Source organism: Halichoerus grypus, chromosome 5 (genome assembly GCF_964656455.1).
Source record: "Halichoerus grypus chromosome 5, mHalGry1.hap1.1, whole genome shotgun sequence".
NCBI classification, from domain to species: domain Eukaryota; kingdom Metazoa; phylum Chordata; class Mammalia; order Carnivora; family Phocidae; genus Halichoerus; species Halichoerus grypus.
The window spans coordinates 159,167,084-159,183,890 of record NC_135716.1 but is presented as its reverse complement, the minus strand read 5'-3'; the positions used below and the strand labels follow the sequence as shown (position 1 = coordinate 159,183,890).

At 50.1% G+C, this 16,807-nt stretch overlaps 1 protein-coding gene across 14 annotated transcripts in view; it reads right to left on the bottom strand.

Annotated features, from left to right (window-relative positions):
* LOC118552561 (uncharacterized) overlaps positions 1-16,807 on the bottom strand; it is a 165,740-nt gene that overhangs the window by 144,241 nt on the left and 4,692 nt on the right. For 10 of the 14 annotated variants that reach the window (XR_013448261.1, XR_013448257.1, XR_013448269.1 and 7 more), the window contains exon 2: positions 5,489-5,680. The exons of the other annotated variants lie outside the window; for them this stretch is intronic. Coding sequence is in view for 1 of the 10 variants with exons in the window: in XM_078073399.1 (XP_077929525.1) it covers positions 5,489-5,680 (192 nt within the window). In the remaining 9 variants the exon portion in view is untranslated. The remainder of the gene's footprint in view (positions 1-5,488; positions 5,681-16,807) is intronic. 14 annotated transcript variants of the gene reach the window in all.

Genomic DNA, 16,807 nt, shown 5'->3' with positions numbered 1-16,807 from the left:
TCTTTCCCAGATTTTTCAAGGTGAGCCAACTGGTTGTTGGGATGGAATGGGGGCTCTGGCCAACCGTTTTGTGGTTTGGGGTAAACTTTATCCATCACCAAAGGAAAGACACCGGCCACTCTCCCAGCCCCTCGACCATAAGAACCTGCTTCCAGCTTGGCCAGAATTTCTCTCTGTGTTGTATGGAGGGAGAAGGGTCAGTGTCAGCCTTGGCCTCAGGCCATTTTTATTGGTTTTATGCTACTGGCCCTCAGGCCAACCCAGACCATCTTTGGGCCTTTAAACAGGCCTCAAAGAGACTTACAAATAAACCTCAGACCAGTTCTCAAATTGGTCTCAAAGAGACCCTCCCCTGGATCCTCAGATAGACCTTGGACAGACCCTTCAATAGGCCTGGATCCGAGCACAGCCCTGCATTAGGAAACTTGTTCCTCTGACCTCGGATTCCCTCAAAGACACCTTCCCCAAAGAGCCAGAACCTGGCGCCCACAGTTCACACACCTGCTGGACTTCTGTCAGGGGCCTGCAGGATTCTGGCGGGGGGGGGGGGGGGGGGGGGAGGGGGAAGGGGCGGTTATGGGTCCAAAAGCCTGGTTGGGGAGGATTAAGGATACTGGTGGCTTTCAGCTCGATTTCCTGACTCAGAGTAGGTGGGGCACTTGGCCTCCCCCGTCTTATTGCTACTTGGGGGATTCTAGTAACCAGAGTGGCCCTCTCCATAGAATCAGGGGTCAGAGGGCAGAAAAGGTGCAGAGAAAGCTGCCCCAGTGGGGTTCAGAAAGAGTCAGTGGGGGGGGAAGGAGGGAGGTGAAGGGATCAGAAGGGGTAGTCCAGGCTCTTTCTTTGAAGCTGCGAGGCCTGCGTTCTGGGGGGCTGCCTGGGGCTACAGCACCGAGTATGTACTGGTTGTTTACGGGATCTGGTTGTGACTGTTGGTGTGAAATCCGCTTCCTGTGTCCGCAACACAATCAGGTCTATACCTGGGGGTTGGTTGCCATACAGAATTCTTGTTGTTGCCATACAGAATTCCTCACCTTCCCTCCTCCTTCTCCTCCAGGGCTTCCCAGCTCAGAGGAGGGCCCCCTCCCAATGCCCAAGCCTTCTCTCCCCTCCCCCAGCAGTCATAGGTCAGCTGAACCTCCAGCCTGAGGTCCTCAGCTGCTCAGCCTGGACGAAAGCCACCATACCTAGCTGACTCCTCCTTTCCCTCCCACCAGCCTCCAGAATCAGTTTTCCAGAAACCACCTCTGATCATATCAATCTGCTTTGGAATTTCCGAGGATCCCCACTGCCCAGGAGATACAGTGGAAAAAAGCCCCTCCTCCTATGCGTCACAATCTGGTCCCCAGGGACCTTTCCAGATTCACCTCTTGCACACACACACACATCCTCCAGGCCAGATTCAGCCCCTCCTCCTCCCACCTCCACATCTTCCTCCTGCCCAACCCCCCCCCCCCCCCCCCCCCGCCCCGGGCTGCCTGCGCTCTGCCCTTGTGGGGTCCACAGAGCCGTGCTCCCGTGGGGGCCCCACCAGCACTGCCCCTCCCTCCTCTGATCTTGCGTGGCTTTTTGCACCTTTTCTACCAAAACAACCCCAGCAAAATCCTGCCCTGGCTGAGAAGCACCATGAGTGATTCACTGCCGAGTTCCGTGTTACTGTTGTTTGCTCACATGAAGTCATTGCTCAGTCATCGAGCATTTAAGGGACACCTACCACACTCCTGGCGCCGTCTGGGACCTGGGGCACGGCCATGATCAAGCCCCGGGCCCCCACCGTCATGGATGGGACTCAGACCGTCCCTGAAGAGGACTATCCAGTGAATTCCGGCCCTTGCAGAGGCCTTAGCTATTTTCGGCTGCCTCTCCAAACTCTGGTGCCCAGGGCCCCAGGAATCTGAAGCGGCCATCCCCTGTTTGCTCGCCCCCACAACCACCTGCCTTGTGACTGTGCTGAGCGGGCGCTGGTGCCGGGTGCCCTGCCCTCCGCCGCCCAACTGCACACCTCCCCCAGCCCCACACCAGCAGCCCCCCCGCACACCGCGCTGCTGATGTTTAATTTTGCCGAACACCAAGTCCCAACCCCGTGTTAATTGGTTTTACTCCAGCCTTTTGTGCCTCCCATTAAATGAGGAAATGCCACCCATAAAATTTTAATTTTAAAAGCCAACTTGTTTGTTTTATATTAAAATTCCCCGGGCAGCTCCAGCAGAGGGAAACAGACACATTTTCGTTTCATTAAAGCAACTTGAGTGAAGATAAAAAAGAAGCTGAAAAATTAGATTTAAAAACAGAGAGCGAGAAACATTTAAAGACAATGAAGGAAAACGAGCCGCCGCAGAAGGCGGCAGGGATCGTGGCCCCACCTCGGCCGACTGCACTCCTGCGGGGAGACAGGAGCCCAAGGGGGCCTCGGTGCACAGCCTCGGCCAGCCCTCCCAGAAGGCTGAAGCGCGGGACTCTCTCCTCCCTGAAAATCTGTGGCCGGATGTCCTAGAGGAAGCAGGCTAGAGGGACTCAGTCCCCCACCCAACCCCGGGGCCAGCGGCATCCTCTTCCTTAAGGACAAACTGCATGATGGGTACGCCCACTGTGTGACCTTGACTCTACCACTTGCTAGCTGTGTAATAAAGAGCAGTGACCTTAGTTTTCTCATCTGTAAAATGGAAATAATAATGGTACTTAGTTTATAGGGTGTTGCGAGGATGAAGTAGGTTAATACCTTGAAAACACTTCAAACGGAACCCGGGATACAGTAAGTGCTTAATAAATGTTACCTTTTATTATTCTCATCCTGCTGCTACCCTTCTACTTCACACTCCTAACACGTTTCCTTCTGTTGAGTGCACCTGCCTGCCTCCCTCGTCTACACATCCCCTCACCACTCAAAGTTGTCCTTTCAGTGATGTCCCTGAGCTAACAACAGCTAAGAGAGATGGGGGGAAGGTCTGAGTAGAGGCTCTGGGAGCCCCCACTCCACGGTCCAATTCTTGTGGCCCAAACTAACTCATTAAAATTTTATTATAATCCTTCTGAGGAAAGCCAATCTCCCTGGGTTCAAATCCCAGCTCCAATTACCAGCTGTGTGTTCTTGAGCAAGAATCTTTTGGGCCTCAGTCTCTCCGTCAATAAAAAGGAAATAAAAACTGGATCAGCCATACATTGTCATGAAGGGCCAATAAAGCAAGCTCTGCAGAGCGTCCAGTGAATAGCTGCTCTTCTGCATCTGGTCTAGGGGTCTGAGGCTGTGGAGGTGGAGAAGGAGTGGGGCAGGGGGTTCCATAATAGGGTGATCTTACCTCCCATTTCTCAGCTGTTGCCACAGGGTAATTAGTAATGATGCTCCCTTTCATTCTCAAAAGTGTCCTAATCTGGATGACTCATTATATGGTCATCCTATTTCACATCCCCCACCGGAGTGAGGGGCCTCAGAGCTTGCCCTGGGGTGCTGGGAAAGGGTCCTGACCCTTGACCTGTCTTCTGCCTGACTACTGAGTCCTCACCCTAAGCCCTAACCTCACATTTGGCTCACACATTGGGGGAGAAGCCCAGGGAAAGACCCAGGGTTCAGGGAACGCGCTGGGATTGGAGCTGTTGGGCCTCCTGGCCTCTTCTCTGCATGCCAGAGGGCCATTTACGCAACCTCTGACCCTAACTTCCTCTTCTCTCCTCGGTGGGTGGGGGCACTGGATTAGTAAACGGACTATCTCACCAATGGCTGCAAAGATGAAACCCAATCAGCACATAGATGTGAAAGGTTTGTCAACTGTGAAGTGTTGCTCACCGCCCAAGGGCCATCAGCTCCAGCCAGGAGAGCAGAATCCCTAGGCTCTGTTCCCGGAAGTAAGCAGAGATGGGGACACAGAGAGTCACAGAAGGGCTCCAATGGGGAAGGGATGGTCTGCCCCACACCTCAGCACAAGCAAGCTCTGCAACTCACAGCCTGTGTCCAGCAGACCCTGACCCGCCTCCCACAGGCCCCCCACACCTGCCCAGAGCCCCTCAGGGACACCTCCTCCAGGCGGGAGCCCCTGCACCCCCCCGCCCCCCTCTGCTCCACCCTGCAAGAGCTACCCCAGGGTGGACAATGAGCCAGCGGTCTCAAGCACTGCTTCTCTGAAAAGCTTCAAGAGGATTCCACCTAAGTGGCTGCGGAGCGGCATCCATTTCTTCTGGGCAGATTTCTTTTCCAGGGTTCCCCAAGTGTACACCAAGGAACCCTGGGACTTAGTGACAGTTCTGAGTGGAACCAAGTGGGTGGGGTTCCAGGCATACTTGCAAGCTCCCTCTTTCTCCCCCTCTCCCCTCCCCCTCTCCCCCCTCCCTCCTCCCTCTCTCTCTGTCTTCAACCAGAGCATCTCTATTTTATATAATCCAAGATATTGCTTGCACAAAAGTTTCCACTGTTAGAATATTCTTTTCAAAAACACTGCTCTGTTCCTCTTTCCTCCCCCCTCCCTCGATTCCTCCCTTCCTTCCTTCCTGACCCATCTGTCCTAAACCCTTAGGTGCAGCAGAGCAAGGGAGACACCAGCTTGGGAAGGGGGTGCAGAAAGGACCAGAGCAGAATGCCAGAGCTGGGCGAGAAGGGGTCCATGTGGGCGGCAGCCCAGCACAGGTGTCAGAGTCCCAACAGGGTGAGGAGAGTATCTGTCACAAAGCGGCAGCCTGGCCTGGGGGGTTGGAGTACAAATGGGCTGAGGGGACACCCACACACAGGGCAGCCTGGAGCAGGTATCAGAACTGGGTGGGGTTAAGTAGGGTAGCCATGCTGGGTTGATGGGCCCAGGGTGGGAAACCAGAGGTGAGTTGGATGAGGAGGGGTTCATACGTGGGCCAGCCCAGAGTGAGGGGCTGTCTGAATGGAGGGAAGGGCAGCCCCCGCCCCCCACTCCACGGAAGGTCGGAGCCTGAGGGATCAGGGAAGCAGAAGGAGGAGGGACTGCCCAGGTCCCTCATCGGTCCGGCCTTGGGGCTTGCCTCCTTCTCTGCCCACCCAAACCCTTTCTAAAGCCAGGGAAGACCTGGGACACCTTCCCAAATCAACTGAAGTCCCCACCCATTCCCTGAGCACCAATGATGTGCCAGGCAGTGTGCCTGGTACTGGGGAGAGAGCCAGGCTAGGGCTTACATCCCAGCACGGAGGGCAGACATGGAGCTACCATTCCAGAAGGGGAGGGGTGGGAGCATGGAGCAGGATGGTGTGACCTCTCATGGGGGATCAAGAGCTGTCCAGAGAGGAGGTGAGCTGAGGGGTGGCGTTGGAAGATGAGTTTGCAGGATGAGGGCGGCAATGACTCTGGACCTGGCTTCTTACCCTGCCCATCCTCACCTGCCCAGTTCATCCCATCCCAAAGGCCACAGCTGCCAAGCGCCTCACAAAAGGCCTTTCAATCCTGGGACCCCAAGGACTACACCCTAGTGACGGGCCCCTCGGGATAGACACAGAGCTTCAGGGCCACCTCCCCATCTTTGTCCAGACCCCACTTGCCCTGGGGCTCTCCTGGATGGGAAGGTCCCAGCTCGGCCTTCCTCTCTGAGGTCTGACATCCCTCATAATTGAGAAGTCCTGCCTGGTGTTCAGCTCGAAGCCTTCCTGCGTCCTCTGTTCTAAAGACAAGTGGCTCATCAAAGGTCCTTTGCCAATACCACTGCAGAAGCGCTGATAATCTGTCCCACCAGGCTGTAGGGGGAAGAAACCCATTCGGTCAGTGAGTTAGGGGCTGTACCAAAACCCTCCTTCAGGCAGAGGCTCCCTAACCATCCTTATTTTCCCTCAGAAGCCCTAACCTACATCCTTCCCTTGGGGGCCGCTCTGCTCTTCCCACACCCAGGTGAGAACCCCACTCATGCAGGGCACCCTGACTCCCCAGATGGCCCTTTTAGCACAGAAATCCTGCAAAGGGCTCATCCCCCGAAGTCCCTTCCATTTGGGCCTCTAGGTAGTCCAGCCAGCCCAGAAAAATAACTACTTGGACTCCATGTGACCTGATTTTCTAAGGCAGAGGGGAGAGAAGCTACCCTCCGCTGCCCCATCGGGTTTCTAAGGGCCGCAGGGGAGATCCAGTTTGGACACCAGAAGGGACTTCCTCTAGTTCAGAGAGGAAGCACGGCGTCCCGGGTGCCCAGCCACCGTGCGGTCACCAGGAGGGGGCGCCCCAGGCCAGCCCACGGCCCGTGCCCGCGGAGGACTGGGCCGCGTCGCAGAGAGCCAGTGAGGGTCAGGCGGGCCCTGGGAGAGCTGGGGGCGGGGCAGCGGGACAGCTGCTGGAGGAGCCAGGACACCTGGGGGGGGGACGACACACCCCCGCGCCCTCCGGGACACGAGAAAGGGAGTGGCATCGCGTTCTGCCTAGTCATCGCCTGCGAGGACGCGTCATCTCTGATGTCAGGCCTTCGAGGGGCTTCGTTCCAGCTCCGCGCTCCAGGAAAGGGCGTCGCGGGGCCCAGAGGTTACACAACTTCCCCAAGGTCGCGCGGGAAGGGCCCGGCCCGCCAGGGGATCCGGACCTGGCTCGGTGCCCGCCGGCACGGTCCGCAGGTGGCCGGGCTCCACGCAGCACCCTTGACAAACCCGTGGCCTTGGCCTAGCATCCTTCTTCCCGGCTCTAAATGGTCTTTCATGCTCAGCTCTCCTCGGCGGCTGTAGCATAAAAAAGAGCCTCTTGAAACCATATGTGTTCTGAAATGAATTCAGGCCCCGGGTCCAGGGGGAGGGAGGAGGGGAGAATCCTTCAGTTCCAGCAGCGGAGTCTGCGGCGCTTCTGCCCAGCCCTGCTCGGACCCGCCAGCGCGCCGGGGACACAAGGGCCCTCAGACGGCACCGCAGGGGTCTCCTTTTGAAGGCTCGCCGGTCCTTGTGCTCTGAGTGGTTGGAGTTCGGTCCATTATGAGAAATCTCCTTTTGAGGATGGACATATTTAAATCCAGATGTTGTCCCGGCAGAACAAAAAGCTCTCTCCAAATTCCCTTTACGAAGAAGTAGGTTCTCCTTTGAAGGAATAACATCTCTTGAGAAGTGGATTTTTTTTTTTTTCCTCCCAGCCAAGAACCTGCTGCTCTGAATGTTTTAAAACCGATTTAATAGCCTGTCTCCATCCCACTTCAGATGCCAGGACGGCGGCAACTAGGTGAATGTCACCAGCTGATGGATTCAATAGATTGACTATGGCTTTACTAAGAAGAGAATGTTGGTTTTTTTTTTAAATGTGTTATTTATTTAGGTAGATTTCTTTTAATTCAAGACATGCATTCCAATGGGACAAGGGTCACGTGAAATACAGATTGTCAAAAAAAAACTTTCCCAATTGTATACTTTGCTCATTCAAAAATGCTTAAGTAACAACTTTTCAGAAAAGAAGGATGCATTAAATATACATATCAATTGTAAGACAGTCCCAGTTTCAGTAATATTCACTTTTAAGTATACCTTAGAATAGGAGAAATATGGATTACATATTTGTTGACTATAAGATGTGGTTATAGAGCCAAGGAGGATTTTTTATCAGTAGGGCCCAGTGTTTTCGTTGAGACTATCTGAGGGCTCAAAGCAGGATCCTTTCCTCACCTGACTTCCACCTGCTCCTGACAGACACAGAGTGGGTTCCCAGTTCTGCTCTGGAGCCAGGCGGGGTGATACTTCGCTCCCGCCTCCGCCCCTGGGTCTTCTCCTCTCCAAGGTCAGTATCCCCAGTTCTTCACCATCCTTTGCCCTCCATGGACTGGAATCTAGCCTCTCCCTGCCCCCTCAAAAGCGGGGCAACCAGGGCGCCTGGGTGGCTCAGTTGGTTAGGCGACTGCCTTCGGCTCAGGTCATGATCCTGGAGTCCTGGGATCGAGTCCTGCATCGGGCTCCCTGCTCAGCGGGGAGTCTGCTTCTCCCTCTGACCCTCCCCTTTCTCATGCTCTATTTCACTCTCTCTCTCAAATAAACAAATAAAATCTTAAAAAAAAAAAAAAGGCAGGGCAACCAGAATTGAACCCAACCCTCCAGCCATCACCTCCCTTATCCTCAACTCTGTATCTCTACAGATGCAGCCTAAGATCACATTAGTTTGGGCAGCCATTTAACGTGGGATTATATTGAACCTTTAGCCAAAATCTTTTTCATGAAAAATCTTTTCACTTTACATCCATCCCTATTCCATTTCACTTCAGGGGAGTTAGTCAATCATGTCATCTGCTTTAGATGCTTTTGAACCCTGGTTTGATCATTTAAAATACCAGCCACTGCGCCTAGTCTTAGGTCTTCTGCAAAATGAATAAGCATGCCTTTGGTTCCTTTACTCCAGCTACTGATAGAGGTGTTGCATGGTGATCTTGACCCAGCCAGCCAATGTCTCTGGGACCTCAGTTTCCCCATCAATAATGGAGAAGAGTGAAGTATGAGCTCTGTTATCAGAGCTCGTGCACTGTGAGTCAGACACTTACGTTAACGTCGTGACATTTAATTCCTCACATCAATTCTCTGACGGAGGAATTCTCCTCCTCCTCATTCTGCAGATGAGGAAAACAGGGACTTGCTGGATTCGAACCCAGTTCTGTCTGGCACCCAATCCTTGCTTCTAGCCACACAGTTTTAGCCACTGGCCAGCATCTTCAGTATGGCCTAGAATTGGGCCCACTAGGAGACATCTTCTTGCAAGCTGCTAAACAGTGTTCCTTGGGCACCCCTCAAAGCCCCCAAGTCCCATGCTTGGATCAGAAGCTGTGGAGAGCAGATTTACAGGGACTTCGGAAAGAACACCAGATGCCTCCACCATGCTCCGTGTGTGCGTGTGCATGCGTGCGCATGTGTGTGAACAGATGATCAGAGACAAATAACGATCACAGAAAAATGGACCCTTTCCCTCACGCCATGCCTGATTCTTCCTCAGAGCAAGGCAGATTAAAAACTTCAAGGACGACCGAAACGAAGGCACTGGCCAGCTCTGAGGAGCCGCAGGCTTGGTGTCAGAACTTCAGGTCAGTTTTGGTGCATAAAGGAAGCCGTGCTTCTTACACGCCTGAGTGTGCAGTCTGGGAGTCAGACCCGGCTCGCCCCCTCCCGGGGTGCAGATGATGTAGACATGTCACCTCATTCGGAACTCCCACAGGCCCTGTGAAGAAGCCACTATTTTCAGAGATTGGTCTGGGATGAAGGCAATAAAGTTTAATCTACTGGCCAAAGGCCCTTCCCAGATCCTGCGGGGGAGGTGCTTAGCTTTCCATTTGTAAGTTTTAAGAGGGCTCCCCCAAATTGCAGAAGCTTCAGGCCCCACAAAACCCACCCCTATTCCTGTCCCCATTTTATAGATGGAGGAAAATGTGACACAGAGAGGTCAAGCAAGTTCATGGAGCAGACAGGGCGAAGAGGTGGTGAGGTCAGGATCCAAACTCTTAGCTCCCTCCAGTGAACCCCAAGGGTTCTGAGGGGTTCTCTCAGGCGATTCAGCACTACTAGCTTCTGCTATTTCTATATTGTAATCAATTAATAAATATTTATTAATTTTTAAAAGGGAACTGTTTGAGAAACTTTTGAGTGCTTACCAAGTGGGCATTCACAGTTACTCAGTCCTTTTAGTGTGGCTGAATACTGCCAGTTTTGCCTATGAAACTGTTTTTGAATTATTTTTATTACAATAACAAATTCATAGTCTATGCCCATAATGGATCATTGGTTAAAGACAAAAATTCTTTTTTTTTTTTTAAAGTGTATTTATTTCAGAGAGAGAGCAGGAGGAGGGGCAGAGGGAGAGAGAGAATGCTCGAGCAGACACCCCACTGAGTGTGGAGCCCAACACAGGGCTTGGCTCAATCTCACGACCCTGAGATCATGACCTGAGCCGAAATCAAGAGCCGGCTGCCTAACCGACTGAACCACCCAGGCGCCCCCAAACATTTTTTTTTTTTAAAGAAAAAAAAGGATGCTGAAATACAATCAGGACTTTTTTTTAAGATTTTATCTTTAAGTAATCTCTACACCCAAGATAGGGCTCGAACCCACAACGCCGAGATCAAGAGTCGCACACTCTACTGAGCCAGCCCGGTGCCCCGGTCAGGACAACTTTTTAGTGAAAATATTTCTGCAGGGGCGCCTGCATGGCTCAGTCATTTAGTGTCTGCCTTCGGCTCAGGTCATGATCTCAGGGTCCTGGGATCGAGCCCCACATCGGGCTCCCTGCTCCGCGGGAAGCCTGCTTCTCCCTCTCCCACTCCCCCTGCTTGTGTTCCCTCTCTCTCTGTGTATCTTTCTGTCAAATAAATAAATAAAATCTTTAAAAAAAAAAAAAAGAAAAATATTTCTGCAAATTCCACATATCGACACACTGCTTAAATCTGATCATGGCTTTCACACATTATTTGATAAATGCTGTTGGGACCACCAAGTGTCCACCAGGAGGGCTGGATTGGGTCCTTACCTTACACCTATGCCAAAATTATGTTCCAATAAATTTTTTAGAACTATATACATAAAAAAATGAAACAACAGGGGTGCCTGGGTGGCTCAGTCAGTTAAGCACCTGACTTCGGCTCAGGTCATGATCTCTGGATCCTGGGATGGAGCCCCGAGTCTGCTTGTCTCTCTCCCTCTGCTCCTCCCCCCACTCAGGCTCTCTCTCTCTCTCTCAAATATATAAGTAAAATCTTTTTAAAAAATGGAACCATAAACGTGTCAGGAAAAAAATGGGAGAATTTGTGTCATAATCTTAGAGTGGAGAAAGCTTCCTAAGTATCACAGAAATCCCCCAAACCATAAAAGAAAATAATCTGTCTGTGTACATTAAATTGAAAGTTTTTCCCCTGGGTAAAGAAAAAAGAAACTCATATACAAAGTCAAATAACAATCAATTCATAGGAAAAGAAAATATGTGAAATACAAAGAGCTAATTTCCCTTATCTTTAGAGAGCTCCAACAAGTCAGTAAGGGATAAAAGACCACTAATCCAGTAGAAAAACAGGCAAAGGATGTAAACAACTGGGCACCAAAAAAAATGCAAATTGGGGGCACCTGGGTGGCACAGTTGGTTAAGCATCCGATTCTTGATTTCGACTCATGTCATTCTTGATTTCGGCTCAGGTCATGATCTCAGGGTTGTGGGATCGAGTCAGGCTCTGCACTCAGCATGGAGTCTGCTTGAGATTCTCTCGCTCCCTCTCCCTCTGCCCCCCCCCCACTCAAGTGTGTGTACGCTCTCTCTCTCTCGCTCTCTGAAATAAATAAATCTTTTTTTAAAATGCAAATTGGTCTTGAATGTAAGAAACAAGAGCCTTTATCCTCACTTATACTAAAACTTTAAGTGGGGCTACAATGAGATGACATTTTTCATCTACTAGACTGGCAGAAATCAAAATGTCTGATGACCCACTGTGTTGCCAAAGAAATGTGATCTAGGTCATTTTCATCACTGCTGGTAGGAAGGTAAGGTACAGTTTCTATGAAGAGCAATTTAGCAATAAATGTTCTAAAGGTAAACGCTCACATACCTTTTGTTATGGGTTGAACTGTGCCGCCCACCCCCCCGCCAAAATTCATATGTTGAAGTCCTAACCCCCAGTATCTCAGAATATAACTTTATTTAGAAAGAGGGTCATTCCAGATGTTACCGGTTAAAATGGGGTTATATTGGAGTGGGGTGGGCCCCTAATCCAATAGGACTGATGTCCTTATTAAAAGAGGAAATTTGGACACAGACCCACACAGGGAGAATGCCATGCGAACATCAAGGTGGAGATAGGGTGATGCACCTACAAGCCAACAAACACGAAAAATCACCAGCAAGCTGCCAGAAGGCAGATTTACCCTCACATCTCTTGGAATGAACCAACCCTGCCCGCACCTTGATCTTGGACTTCCCAGCCTCCAGAAGTGTGAAATAATAGGTTTCTGTTGTTTAACCACCCAGTGTGTAGGACTTGGTTATGGCAGCCCGGGCAAACTAAGATACCCTTTGACCCGACAAGACGAATTTATCCTGCTATGTATTTGCACAGTTGCCAAGTGCTGAGTAGACCAGGGTCTACATTGCAGTATTGTTTGCAATAGCTAAAGACTAGAAACACGCAAATGTCTATCAGCCAAAAACAGCCTAAACAAATTATGATACACCCTTACAATGTAATATTTTTCGGCCGAATATCTTTCAGTGATGAGGCAGCATAACATGCAGTGATAGGAATTATCAGAAAGGTTTATTATGAAGTGAGCAAAGCAAGGTGCAGTTCATTGTAGTGAGGGCCTTGTTTGAATAGAAATAATGAGAAACTTAGCAGATTAGATAGTATATATGCAAATAGTCCCTTGTAGATGCACAGATTCTGTCTGTGCATATATAGAAAGATATATAAGAAACTGTTAACTTCAGTTGTTCTTGGAGAACAGAACCACTTTAAGGACCAAGGAGAAGAGGCTTTGGTTCTACTATAAACACATGTGTACTTTTTGAACCTTTTACATTGTATCACCTGTTCAGAAAAAAAAATCTTATGTGGAATGTCAAAATGGCTCTAGTACTTCAAAAACCCACACTAAAAAGAGAAAATATAGCCATTTTAGCTTTTCATCTTTTGGAAATAACAGCTATTCGTCCCTGAAATGGGTTATTTGAGGAGATCGTATCTCCTCTCTTATCTCTTCTTTTAGAATCAAAGCACAAAATTTGTTTTTTAAAATAACTAAATAAATCACAGAAATGAAGCACAGAATGCAAGAATTCCAAACTCACATGTAGTGAAAGCAAAGTCTATTTTTTTAAATTCACAGCATGTAAATTTCAATCTATAATGACAATTTCAGCATACATTCAGTCCTCAAACCAAGCCTGACAAAATATGTTTAATTCATTCGTCTATAAATCTTACTTTCCCTCATAAAATTAATTTAAATTCTGTTAAACAGTGGGCATTACTTACTAAGTACGAAAGGGTCAAAAGTCACCTGTAGGGGCGCCTGGGTGGCTCAGTCGTTAAGCGTCTGCCTTCAGCTCAGGTCATGATCCTAGGCTCCTGGGATCGAGCCCCGCATCGGGCTCCCTGCTCAGCAGGGAGCCTGCTTCTCCCTCTCCCACTCCCCATGCTTGTGTTCCCTCTCTCGCTGTGTCTCTCTCTGTCAAATAAATAAATAAAATCTTAAAAAAAAAAAAATCACCTGTAAAAAATAAGGAATCTTAATGGATAGAAATTTCTTAGTACAATCTTTGGGATCAGACTGATGTAAAATAAAATAAATTTTCTCCAAATATCTTCTTTATCTTGCAAAAAAAGATGAAATTATTTTTTTTTATTCAAAAAGTGTTTGCAAGGTCATTTATGGCTGTGAAACCAGTTTGAGTGTTCAAACATGTTGAGAAATGAAATCTAGGCTCACCGTGTATGGTTGTGCAAGCTGTGAAGTACACAACTCCAGGGGGTGCCATTCAGATCATAATCCAAATTGGGCAGTGCACCACCCAGGCAGCTGTGCCTATCCATCCCATGACTACTGAAAATGTTGGGGAACCATGGAAGGCTTTTGGGGAGGGGAGGGGAGATGTCAGAGCTGGGGCCACATGGATTGTGAGGCCAGACTCTCACGCACACAGCTTCCTATCTCTCTAGGTTGACCTCCCTTTTGGAGGCTCTGGCCTAAGTTTTCTCTGAGCCTCATAACTTTGGTTTTTCTAAGGCTGGGGCGGGGAGACCATCTGCCAGGGCCTACAATCACTTCCTTATCCTGTACAACTCAAAGACCTCTGTACTCATTTGGCAGCTAAGAAAGGCCAGAAGAAGGGACCCCACCATGCCCCTAATCTTTATTCCTACCCTCATGGAGGCAGAGGTGGTCAGCACAAGGGGCGAGGTGGAAGGGGCTGAACTTTAAGTGACATTCAGGACATTTGGCCTCCAGGACCAGCTCTACCACCGCCTTTCTGTGTGACCTTAGCAAATCTCTAAGCCTCTCTGGGCCTCTGCCTCCCTATTCACAAAATGAAGAGGATTACTGCCATTCTTTCTCTGCCTCATGGAAAAAACAGACAAGAAGGGAGAAAACCAGGTAGGGATGATTTCACAGGGAATGCATACAAATTCAAGCATTCCAATTATCATAAAACATCAAGAATCAGTGGACTGAGAGCCAGAGGGCCTACTGAGCAGCTATAAAACCTCAAACAAATCTTGTGACTTCCCCAGGCCTTACCATGTGCCAAACAGCAGATCTTGAATTAGATCAGCAGTTTGCTGGCCTTTTCACCAGTAAGAGTTTGTTTTATTATTTCCAAACATCCCCACATATTTTGTAAGATTTTATCCGCTAAGCTGTATTTAGGTAATCATTACATACTTAGTAATTATTAAGTAATTGTTGTTACCAATATAAAGGATATTTCGACTGTGAGTGACCAAAGTTATGTGCTTACATAGCCAAAAGGCTTAGAGCTAGGAATAGCTTCAGGCAAGGCTTGATCTGGCAGCTGTTACCAAGGACCTATGTTCTTTTTTTTTTTTTTTTAAGATTTTATTTATTTATTTGACAGAGAGAGAGAGAGAGTGAGAGAGGGAACACAAGCAGGGGGAGTGGGAGAGGGAGAAGCAGGCTTCCTGCAGAGCAGGGAGCCCGATGCGGGGCCCGATCCCAAGACCCGGGAATCATGACCTGAGCCAAAGGCAGACGCTTAACAACTGAGCCACCCAGGAGCCCCAAGGACCTATGTTCTTTCAGTCTCTTGGCTCTGCCTCCTATGATGTGTCACAAGGTGGCTTCCAGGAGCTCCTGGCACTGCTTGCTTTACTCATTTGTGATTGGCAAAGATCAGAGAGCTTGCTTCCCAGTTAGCTCCAAGAAAAGACCCAGAATTGAGACTTTGTTAACCCTGATTGGCCTGATTTGGGTCATGTGCCTTTTCCTGACCAATTACTAGAGCCTGGAGGATGAGATATGCTGACTTGCTTAAGCCAGTTAGGCCCTGCCTTGGAATGGGGTCATTTCTGGCCAGATCACACGGCTGGGAAATTCCCAGTACTGTTAGGAGGGGGAATCGGGCAAGGGCGCTATGGAGACCACCAGCAAGCTTCCTGCCGCATGTTTATCGGCCAGTGATGCCTCAAAGAGCCCATCACCACTTCTGACCCGCATGTGAGCTGCACTAGTGACCTCTGGGATCTTGTGAGCTGGTGGAGATGACAACCCTGTGTGGGGGCGGGCATGCGAACCACGTGAGCTGACGTCGGCTCGGCCAGCAGCAACCTCCTGACTCTGTGGTTAGACCTGGCCTAGATGCAAGTTCATCCACGTCCAGCTTCCAGCTCTCCACTCCCATCTGAACCTTCACAGGTGGCTCAGCTGGAGAGGCCTGTGACCGCCCAGGCCTATGACTGCCCTTTTCAGACACAAGGGGACATGTATGAGCTGCGCTTGGCAAAGAGGGTACAACAGAGATGCCCAGAACAAAACATACCTGGAACTACTCGGGCTCACTCACACATTGACTCACCATGCATTTACCTACATCTGTGCGTGCCAAATCCCGTCCTGGGGAGCCACAGTCAGGTGGGGAGACAGTGGGGTCCCAGACCATCACAGTTAAGTGTGGGAACATAGTGTAGGGGGCCGTGGGGGTCCAGGGCAGAAGGCACGAGTGTCCAGCCCACCATACTCCGCAGCAAGGCCACCTTGGCCCAGCCCTTACTCTCCAAGCCCTAGGGAAGCCCAGGGGCCTCTCTGGCAGCTCCAAGGATATCACCAAAGTTGTGTTCCCCAGTGTAGATTAGGGAGCGTTCAACCCAAAACTGGGGACCCGACCCCTGTGCATACCCTTAAGGCTTTACAGATTTCTCTCTGGCCCCTCGAGTGCAGTAGCTCTGGGGCAAGAGCGGGCGGACTCACCCTTCTGCCTCCCTTCCGCCTCCAGGTCTTCCCGGATCTCCAAAACCAGGTGGGGTTCACCGGGTAAGGGAGTGCACAGTGGGGCCAAAGGGCAAACTGCTGCTGCACCCACCCCCTTTAACAGACACTTGAGATGCGACCATTCCTTCGGGTTAGGCATTGCCCTGATCTAGTCCCTAAGTGAGTCACCAGGACTTCCGAGCACTTGCGTGGGTCTGAACCTCAGGTCTGAAGCAAATGGGGCCCGAGAGGCCAGGGATGGAGAAAGCCCGGCCAGTCCCATTCTCAGCTGTGTCCAAATTAACTTGCTGTGTGGCCAGGGGCAAGTCCCTTTCCCTGTCCGTCTCCCCATCTATAAATCAAAGATTCTAGGCTAGTAGAGTCTCTCTGGGGCTTTCCAGCTCTAACCGTGCAGAATGTGAGCAGAATTCAAGGTTCAGAAGAGAGGGAGCAGGGGTAGCTGAGTGGGGTGGGGGGTGATCTAGGGAGGAAGGGAGGCAGGAGGACCATCTGGCCAGGGCCCCATAGACCGAAAGGCCCCAAGTGTAGACTTGGGACACGATCTCCAAATGGAAATACACTCGGTCACAGTATACATACACACCCATGGAAACGAACAAAGACATCAGCCCCCTTGCCAAAACACACCGCCTCTAAGGCCCATGAAGTTCTATATATATATATGCCTGATTTTTTTTTACATCAACTTTTTACTTTTAGAATTAATGTTAGATTTACAGAAGAGTTGCAAAGATTGCACAGAGTTCCCACATACCCCTCACCCCGTTTGTTTCCATATTGTTGTCATCTGTCATCTCACATCACAGTGGCACATTTGTGAAAGCTCAAACAACACAACATTGGTACATCTCTTTTACTAAAGTCCAGATCTTCTGTGGACTTAACCAGCTTTTCCATCAACGCTCGCTCTGATCCAGGAACCAACCCAGGGAACCACATTGCATCCAC